Source organism: Triticum aestivum, chromosome 2D (assembly GCF_018294505.1).
Source record: "Triticum aestivum cultivar Chinese Spring chromosome 2D, IWGSC CS RefSeq v2.1, whole genome shotgun sequence".
In the NCBI taxonomy this organism is placed as follows: Eukaryota; Viridiplantae; Streptophyta; class Magnoliopsida; order Poales; family Poaceae; genus Triticum; species Triticum aestivum.
In genome coordinates, this window is record NC_057799.1 from 195595381 (window position 1) to 195605609 (window position 10229).

General features: G+C 41.8%; 1 protein-coding gene across 2 annotated transcripts; it reads right to left on the minus strand.

The window, feature by feature from the left end:
• Nucleotides 1-2115: 2115 nt before the first annotated feature.
• LOC100682436 (protein disulfide isomerase-like 5-4) lies at nt 2116-9271 on the minus strand. 2 transcript variants are annotated; one of them, XM_044475742.1, is made up of 16 exons: nt 9152-9271; nt 8967-9054; nt 8530-8620; nt 7822-7916; nt 7083-7140; nt 5186-5370; nt 4836-4893; nt 4711-4751; nt 4541-4615; nt 3850-3906; nt 3667-3733; nt 3288-3434; nt 2925-3149; nt 2651-2812; nt 2486-2563; nt 2116-2399 (listed from the first exon to the last, which is right to left on the minus strand). In XM_044475742.1, the coding sequence occupies exons 1-16, from the start codon at nt 9219-9221 to the stop codon at nt 2322-2324; spliced, it is 1575 nt and encodes a 524-aa protein (XP_044331677.1). In that variant the 5' UTR covers nt 9222-9271; the 3' UTR covers nt 2116-2321. The 2 variants fall into 2 exon arrangements, with proteins under 2 accessions (XP_044331677.1, XP_044331678.1); XM_044475743.1 differs by having other exon boundaries at nt 9142-9189.
• Between the last annotated feature and the right edge of the window lie 958 nt (nt 9272-10229).

Consider the following 10229-nt stretch of genomic DNA (forward strand, 5'->3'; position numbering starts at 1 on the left):
TTTAGTGCATGCTAGAGTGATCTTTTGTATGGTCATGAACATGGAGTGATCATAAAAAGTGGATGGTCAAGTTATGTTGGTGATCATGTAGTAAAACTTTGTTGTTGATGTATGTGCAAAACATATTATATTTGATCTTGTTGATGTATGATAGAAGCATGCTTGATCTAGTTGTATGACCAAATTATATATCATCTTTGTTGTTTGTTCAACTTGTTAATTGTACATTTGTTGATACATATATGTTAACTGAGCATTCAGTTAACTGGCCAAAAAAATCACAGATTCTAGTTCAAATCAAATTTAGTTCAGAGCACGAAACAACACAATATTGTTCACTGCAAAAGACCACTCCTTCGGGTCATAAACAAGACACGCACACTTAAAATTGAATTTAAAGTACTTCACAGCACACATTGCAACTAAATTTAAACTGGACTTAAACAACGCACACAGTCTCCTGAGCAGCCAGCGCCACCTCGCCTTCAAAAGGGACGTATGCGTCGAGCAAATTTTCGGACATCAGCAGGCGATGATCTACCATAGACGTGACATGACGACGTTGGAGCGGGTAGTGACTCACATTCATCGTTGGAGGACGACATCTTGCTCCACATCGGCACCTTAGGGACCTCCAATTTCAGAACCTTGGGGACTTTAGACGGATCGTGGAGCCATGCCTCCATCACCAACTCACGCTTGTCCTCTAATGGCATGATGTAGATGAGCTCGTTGCATAGCTAGCTAAGGACGCGATTGTGAGTCACTACCCGCTCCGGCTCCCTCGCCTCGGACTACCTTGGTCTTGTAGTCCAGCGTGCAGGGCATCACACGCACCGCGTGGTTCCAACGGCAGAACTGGATCGACGAGCCAGTGACCATACTTGCATCAATGACTCCATGACGCGTGTGCACAATGCGCCGTCGGTGAATGTGAGCCACAAATCATGTGAAGGGGTGGCCACCTCATGCGACGACCTGACGAGTAATTTCCTCTCCAGGACGTCGAGCAGGACGGCAGCTCACCGGTGCAGTCTCCGACGATGGTCGCCAACAACATGCAACCACGATAATTCCACCTCCATAGAATTCATCCCCGGCGTTCACACAAGGAGCACATGACTCTGCCTGGAGGCAGGACTCGCCGTGCCTCCACACCTCCTACTAGAACTGTCAACCAACTCACCAATGCCACACCTAGGATGGCACCAGCGCTTCCGCTGGCTGACAACATCTCACTTTCAATCACGTTCTCAGCAACCATGGATTTTGGCCTCTTCGCTCGAAGAACTAGGGTTAGGGATTTGTGGGGGAAGAAATTAGGAATCTCAGGATATAGCTGCCTCCAAAACGATGCGAGGCCTTGTACAATGCAAGGTGCTTAGGAGAGGTGCTTGGAGAAATAAATCAGACTTCCCTTGAGCACCGATGCTTATTTGTAGACGTCTCTCCTGTAGAGATAGACACTGATGCTTCAAGAAAACCTGATTTATTTTTTAAGCACTTTCCTAAACATCTACTCCCTCCGTTTCTAAATGCAAGTCTTTTTAAAGATTCCAATGAGTGAATCTATACTCTAAAATATGTCTATATACATCCATATGTAGTTTGTATTGAAATCTCTAAAAAGACCTATATTTAGAAACGGAGGGAGTAGCATTGTACACTTGGATAAAAAAATTCTCTTATCCTCGTTTGTTCATTCCTTTAAATAAATACTTAAAAATCCCCTTCAATAACAAATCCAATTTAGAAGGGACTTCCTCCCCGTGTTGAGAAAACTTTTCTTCTTCCAATTCTTCTTTTCTTCATTCCAGGCCTTAGGCCACCACACGAGAAGACGATGCCTTGGGGTGCAGCGGGATTAAAAGATGAAGGGCACAACAGCACTGTATGCAGGACCATACGTTTTACGTGTCTTCGTATTCGAGGACCATATTGGAACATTTCTCAAGTTACAGCCATACAGTGAATAACTAGAGACTGGTACCATTACAAAGAATTTCAGACATCAAAACGAGAACAAGAAAATAACATGCAACGCCAGCACATTACTTAAAAAAGCAATATTTTAAGGTTTCTAGAGGTGAAATTGGACTGGTCACAAGATCAGCATGAAGCTATAAGGATTCAGCGTCTCTTTATTCCCATTTACTTAGCGAAACAGTTTAGCACCCAGTTATATCATGACCCCAACATTCAGACCAACCCCCTCCCGCTGTATATGTTAATTAATAGATTAAGAATTGCTAACGGTACAAAAATAATTACTAACTAGTGCAACCGCAAGGAACCGAGCGCTTCTGAGGATCTACTATCGTTCAAATGTCCTTCCCTAGCTCAACCTTCTTCACCAACCTTAGCGTGTTGTGCAAGATGGAGTCAAGTATTCCGGCCACCTAGAATTCACAGGTTCAAACATCAGCCATGTATACTCAATGCTCTTGGAAATAGTATGAAAATAATAATAAGGAGATGTTCCCACCGTGAAAACTCCACCAATAATAGCACAGACATTTGTGATGAAGTGGGAGAATGATTTGGGAAGTTCAGTCACCAGGACCTGATGATAAATGAGAATCAGCTTAGATGGACTGTTTGATATGTTAGTGAACCAAGTAAAAAGTATATAAAATACCTAGATACCTACCTGCATGGGAGAAGGCTCAAAATGGAATTTCACAACAGGAACATAGAAGCTGTGCACCAAGCTGCTGTGTGCTGTGTATTCATATTCTTCAAGCACTTTCAACTCCTTTGCGTATCTCAGCGTAACCAGCTCAGTCTTTACAATTTGTAGGTAATGCTCAATCTAGAATGACATAATTTAAACAAATGCCATGTTATCTCCTAATAAACAATGGAAAAAAGCTTAGATGCATTGCAAACTTCAAAAGAGAAGTAGGCAAATCTTAGGGACTTACAGTAACATTTGCATTGACATCACCATGCTTAACGATGTAAGACTGACCAGCTAATCTATCATGGTGTCCACCGACATAGGGAAAAAGTCTTTTCAGTTCATTAAACATCTTTGATGAGAGCCTTTTGCCAAATGAGAACGTTGTGACGTAGTGGGAAACATTTATCTGAGATGGATCAAATGAGTGTGAACCAGATCGAGCCGATATTACAACACTGCCAGGAACCTGGTGAAGAGAAGATAGTGATCAAACACCCCATAAAAGAATCCCTTCTCCATGCAGCAATTATTAGTACTACAGACGCTTACCTCACCAACACTACAGAAGCTAGCACTATGAATGTTAGCTCGCAAGTTCATTTACCTTTTTAACCCGCACAAAACCTTCTATTCTGCAGCCGCCGGTCATTGGAGCAGGTCGCTTTGCAGGATCAACAGTCCTGTTGGACTTGTCTTCCAAAGCAAGCACATGGGCCTCTTTTGGAATATTTGCAACATATGTTTCCATTGCCTAAGATTCAAAACTTATATCAAGAACAACCCAGTACAGAACAGCCTATGAGACCATAAATAGCATATATTAACAAGCAAAGAATTAGCCTTTAGTTCTCCCTCAAGAAGTTGATTACGATTTCTCAGGTAGGCTAAAGTTTAGGATATTGTGCGGTAGTAAAGATAACCCATGTGATACTATTGTACTGACATAAGAAGAAAAATTGGAAACCATGTGATTCATAACATACCGCGACTAAACTTTCAGTATCACGTTCCCCATAGTATGAGTCATGATCATGGTGACCCTGATTCTCCCTGCACAGAAGTTGATTTGGTTGTTTACTAACCTTGGGGGCAAAACTAACGGGAAGTATTGGCAGAATGAGGTTTACAGTTTCAGTATGATATAATGTAAGGTTTACTGTGCTTACTTCATATCACTCCCTTTATGAAAAATGCGAATTGATGGGTAACCTTGTATATGATGCCTGCATTTAATAAAATGAAGAGATGAAAATATATCATATCAGCATTTTGACTCAGAAGCATACGAATGCCAATATGTGAAACTAGGAGACAGGTGGGGGTGGGGAGAGGGGGGAGGCTTTCCCTCAATATGCAGAACTGAAATATTTTAGTTACTTTAGTGGCGCCAAACAGAAAGCAAATGGAAATGAAAATAGACAATTCTGGCAATGTTTATTCAATATGCAATATGGAAGATAGGGAAACGCTTCAAACTCATTCTTTTTTTCTTTCACTTTTTGCGGGTGCTTCAAACTCATTCTTAGTCAAATAGTTCTAGAAGGAATAACACCAGCAAGATCAGCACGCAAGGACACACTAGTAAATCATGAAAGACGGTGGGATCACCATATAACTTCAACAGATATTTACAACAAAATTAATCAATTCTCATGGTAGAAGACAAACGAGGATTTTGGATTCCAATGTAGCATATTCATGTGATGTCAGTCTATTAATACAGAAATCGAAAGGTTAAAATAAGAAGAAAGTTCAATTTTGGACAAAGAGAAAACTCATTGCATCAAAAGTATATCATAATCAACCCCCCTTATTTGTTTATCAATCTCCAATTTAATAATTAATTAGTACACTCACCTCTTACACAGTTCAACTTCCTCAGTGCAGTCAACTTTGCCAAGAAGAATTCTGCCATCCATTTCAGGGTCATATCTGAATATAACAAATAAAATCAGGATAGCAATCAAAAGCGTAAAATCATGAATCCCCAAGCTATCTTAGGGACAAAAAAGAGCAAAAGCATATACCTCTCCCTTATTATTTGCGCAGCCTTTTCCCATGAAGGTTTCTGAAGGATTATTGATTGATCAGAACCATTTTAACTTCTCCATATACACTAAGTGAAAGGGAACACAAAGAAAATAAATCTAACCAGACGATTGCTCCAATAACACCAGGGGGCATAAAAGTTGACAACCAAAACAGGGTACCTGGAAAGGAATATAATCTATGATAAATATCAACCTCTACAGTAAGGGGACTCTGGCAAAGAATAGGACAGTGCTGAATGCTAAATAAAAATCAAGAACAGAATATGATTGGCAGACAACACTGAACCTGGTGAAAGTAATTAGAGTTTATAGCCTATAGAGAAACAAGGAGTATAAATTAAATAATTAAATATCCACATGTATGTCTAGCAGTTAGATGCTGGTGCATAAAATATCTTTGACAATAGACCATAGGTTTCACTATTAATAAAGAAGATACTTGAATACTTACAGGTGAGAATAGCTATCAAAATTGCGAGAGGACAAGGCAACTGAACCATCACCATGGTATTCTTCAACATCATCTCCATGTTTGTTGACAGTGGGTATAGGTCCAGCGTGGAACTCAGATCCAGTAGGTACTAAATTCCGATCAATTGAAAACTTGCGAACAGTTTTCGTTATGTTTAGTCTGTTCTGCATATGTTTTGAACAGGAAACTAAGGTTAAACTAGTAAAGGAAAAAAAGCGTGCTATGTAAAGCAAGAAGAAAAAATAGGAAATTATTCCATACGTACAAACATAGTTCACATAGGTCCCCTACTTTTTGACACAAAAGCAACTTCAAAAAAATGGAGGCACTCATCTATTTCATGAGTTCAAGGTTGGTGTAAAAACTTTATGTAGCTTACATTTAAGGGAAATACCCATTCTGGTCCCTTAACTCTTCTGCAGGGAGAGTAATTTTTGCATTCTTCCTTTTGGTGCTTTTGTGACGGGTGCAATGGAAGCAGCCGGATTAGCAGCTTGGCACCAGCAATGACGAGGAAGGCAGTCAGCAGTCTCATTGAGGCTTGGTCTGGTTGGAGAGAGAGAGAGAGAGAGAGAGGGAGGGACCGAGGGAGGGAGGGAGGGAGAGAGAGAGAGATGCGATGATTGTAGGAGGCAGCCCCGTCGATGGAGGAGGCCGAGGTGAGCGACCGCACAGGGCCCCCAAATTAGCAAGTACTAGGTTTATATGATTTAATCCACCAGCGGCTAACCAAGCAAAGGCCTAATAAAGCGTACAGAGAGCCCACTCAGCAGCAAAGCCAGCCCATGGGTCCTCCTTGTACATCTATCGATCGGCCATGTTTCCATCATCGATCGCTAACCCTAAACACAACAGACCCATCGGTTCGCTTCTGCCAATCGCCCAGGACGCCGTCATGTGCTGGCTGCCTTCCGCCGATCGGTAATCGCGGATCGTCGACGCCCCCTCCATGGCTGCCCCCAGTCCTCCACACCTAGTGTACTAGCCATCACTGTCTCGTCTGCTTAATCCCATCCCTCTCTTTGATTACTAGTACCTGATTAAGCTTGATATTCCCGATGCTAAGTTAGGAATAGGTCAATATTATTTGTTCACGGAGCTAGATAGGTACTCCAGGCTGGCGCCAAGTTAGGTTGACACGGTCGGAATTAGGATGAAATTGAGTTTGTCCATGGAATCCTCGTCATGAATTTATTTCTCCACAAAGCTAGGTTAGGAGTAGTATGGAATTAAGTTTGTTTCTGATCATTGGTAGTAACGTGAGAGTATGTTTTAGTTATATTAGTTCTTCTGCCATATGAACTTTTTGAAATTTTTGACCCAATTTTGATTTTCGTCCCGGGGCCCCAAATTTCTGGAGACGGTCCTGGTAGGAGGAAGCCAAAAGATACTCCCTCCGATCCATAATAAGTGTCGCAGCTTAACTGCGACACTCATTATGGATCAGAGGGAGTATCATAATTTAGCTTTCTCTGATTTCTGTCTGGGCAAGTGTTTGGTTCACATGTTGGACCTTCTATCGTCTTGGGAGCTTTTTTATCTGACCGGTGGCAAATTGGCATACTTAGCTGCTACATAGGCCTAAAATAACATTAATTCTGTAGCGAGAGGGTTAGTTGCGATGATTTTCATAACCAGGAGTTTTAAAGTTCACCGCGTGAAGATAAAATTTCCAACACATAAATTTATTGTAAAATGATTTTCAACATGCAACGTAACAAGGAACTCAACAAAAAGATTACGGAAAGCATAAGATCTGATTCTGTTTCCCCGTTTTAGGTTATCATACAAAAAGGAAGTCGCATTTTATATAATGTTGCATTTTCGGAACTAGAAGAGAACATATAAAGCACTGTAGGAAGAGATCGAATCTTACTGTTCCCAGCACATCACTGACATCAACTGATGCAAATTCACATGAAAGCGCAGGAAAGCTGCAAAATGCAGAAGCCATAGTGAACAATCAAGGGAATAATAAGGTTTTGCTGCCTATCATTAACAAAGTCATCCCATCGAAAACATAAAATATCAATCTGAACTCCAAACAGACGGCTAGGCAAAATATCAATCTGAACTCCGAACAGACGGCTAGGCTAGTGTTAGTGTATTCCGCTTACTACGAATTATGGTGTGCAAACGAACAAACAAATATCTGGCTAGTGCTTGATATTTTCCCAAAAACATGGAGCACCAGTTCCAATAACATATCTCAGATGCATACGGAGACTAGGAGGAAAAAAGATAATTATGGATGCCAAACCTATTATACTATGAACAAAATAAAAATGGTTGGATTTGAAAAACTAGTTGATGGCAAGACTATTAACCTAAGTACACATCAGATGCTTCTTGACAGGATTCAGAGAAGAGTAAAAACATCAAGAAACACGCAATGACATGTCTTGTGCTGTATATATAAACTGTGGACTGGTAACAGATAAATAACAATAGCAAGTAATTAGTTTTAGAAGAGCAGAGATGCATCAGGTGGAAGACAAATTCCATTAAGTGTCCGCAAAACAAAGAGCAACAGATAGCAGAATTATTGATGAAACATAAAGGCTTAGGTTTAAACTATGTATTCAATAATGCTCGCGAAATGCTACCGAACTCACCTCAAGTTAAAATCTATCCGTAAGAACTCCCCATCTGAACTCCTGTCAACAATTACAGATGTGGTGGTATTGACTGCTAAGTAACTACTCAACTCCTGCAACAACAATTTAACACAGATTTAGATGAAAGTAACCTCATCATATATTGCAATATAAATTTAAAGATCAAGAATGCAAGATCATGTAAACATTATTCGAAATTGCTAGCAAGTGCAGGAATTGCAATGCTTAACCAATGAGGACCCAAGTGATGCATTGGTTCCAGAGGAACTAGTACACCATGTGATGTCAATATGTCATCACACTGCCAGTTTCAATTCACGCAAAACAATTGACAATTCAGCCAACACACAGCTTTAGGTTCCAATGAGCCTAGTTGCTTTCATAATCTAGTCCACCATGTTGATGCTCTGATGATCAATAAAAAAAGTTCATTTGAAAGGGTTATTTCGGACTACATAACTTGAAATGGTGTAGCAATTAAGTACTACAGCAAACCGAGTAGTAGCCTACCAATTATTCACATAAACAAAGGGCAATGCCCTTTTCCTTATGGTTGTGTTCCTAAGTGTAATCTACAAACCAAATCGAAAATGAAAACAGACTTGTTACTTATTTTTGTGCTACATAGACTGAAACCAAGTAAGATAATGTAACCTGACAAGAAGTACAGTATAGTTGAAAACAAAACAGAAACTGGGAACTGACCATTCCAAACAAAAACACCATTGCCAGTGCTGCAAATATGGATAATCCAGCGCCAGATAGTGATGCCTCCGTCAAATCCCTAGGAATTTTTCTGCAGACAGCCAACACAAAAAAAATCTCTTTACGTTACCACTTCATCAGTAGAAACTCAAAAACAGCACTGGACAATGCCAGCAAAAAGTTCACACGCCCACACCGACCACCATTACACCATACTGTAAATTTTTGCATTTTCGGTATTACCACGTTCGAACATCATCTAGGATGCAGTTCTCCAGAGAAAGACGTAAATCATTACTGGCGAGTACCCAAGCTCGAACTAAAAACATCAATTCGTAGCCAATCCCCCGAATACAGACAGTAATCCGACTAAACCAAACCCCACATTCACCGAATCCCGCCGCTAATCTGGAGATCGGAAGGGAAGCGAATGATACCTGTAGAAGTCGACGGACTTCAGCTTGCTCGAGGAGATCATGGCGTGGCAGCGCGCCGGGGTGTCGGATCTGCCGGGTGCGGAGAGATCTGGAGGGAGGGGAAGGAAAGAGGTGAGATTTATGTGGGGAGATCTCTTCTTTTCGTCGTTTCGAAAGGCGTGCCCGCGGATCTCACCGCCTCCTACCTCCCAGAGTCCAGAGTACCGCTGCCTTGCCTTCGATGTTAATTGCGTCCAGCCACGGATACGTATCCATCTATTTCTATTGCTTTCCTTTTATGTATTTCTGAAAAATGCCGTATCAAGTTAGTAGAAAATTAATTTGGCCCTATCCTGATCTCAAAAAATAAATGCCCCTGTATCTTTTTTTAATGAAAACACTAACGCCCCCACACGTGTGGGCGTTTGCATCTCGCCCACACGTGTGGGCGTTTGCATCTCGCCCACACGCGTGGGTCCGCGTCCGTTTATGAGCGCACGAATCTTGGCATGTTTCTAATGCCACGTAGGACTGGGCTGGTGTGTGGGCATTCACCCGGTCGCCCACACGGCCGTTTCACCACACGGGAGGGGCTGGTGTTTGGGCGTTCAGCAGTTTGCCCACACACCACTTTCCACTCACATACAAGGGCTGGTGCGTGGGCATTTGCCATCTCGCCCACACGCCCGTCTCCTCCCACACCCAAGCTGCCAGTTGCCATGTGTTTTGCAGTGTACATGGCAACTACCCCTAGTGTGCTTTATAAGCAGGTGGCAATTCTCTCTTATTTTTTACCCGAACATGTCAGTTGCCATGTATTTTGCAGGGTACACGGCAACTGCCCTAGTGTGCTTCTAAGCAGATGGCAACTCTCTCTTTTTTACCCAAACATGTTGTTTTTGCTATGTCTTTTTGTAGCGCTACACGGCAACTGCTTAGTGTTAGTAGGTGGCAACTCCTAAGGTTTTCAAATCATGGCAACTGTAGTAAACCAGACCATACATATAGTGCTAGTAAGTGGCAAATCCCTAAAGTTTTCAAATCATGGCAACTATAGTAAATCAGACCATACATGGCAACGGCCGCAGTTGCCCAAAAATGGCATCTAGAACTTTTGACATGAGATGGCAACTGTAGTTGAGCAACCATGGCAACTGTAGTTGTCCGACATGGCAACCGTAGTTCAGCGACATGGCAAATGCAGTTAAACGAACATGGACGAGGGTCTGGACCATGGCAACTGCGGGCGCGCGGTGACTGTCACGCGGGGCATGCGGGACCACG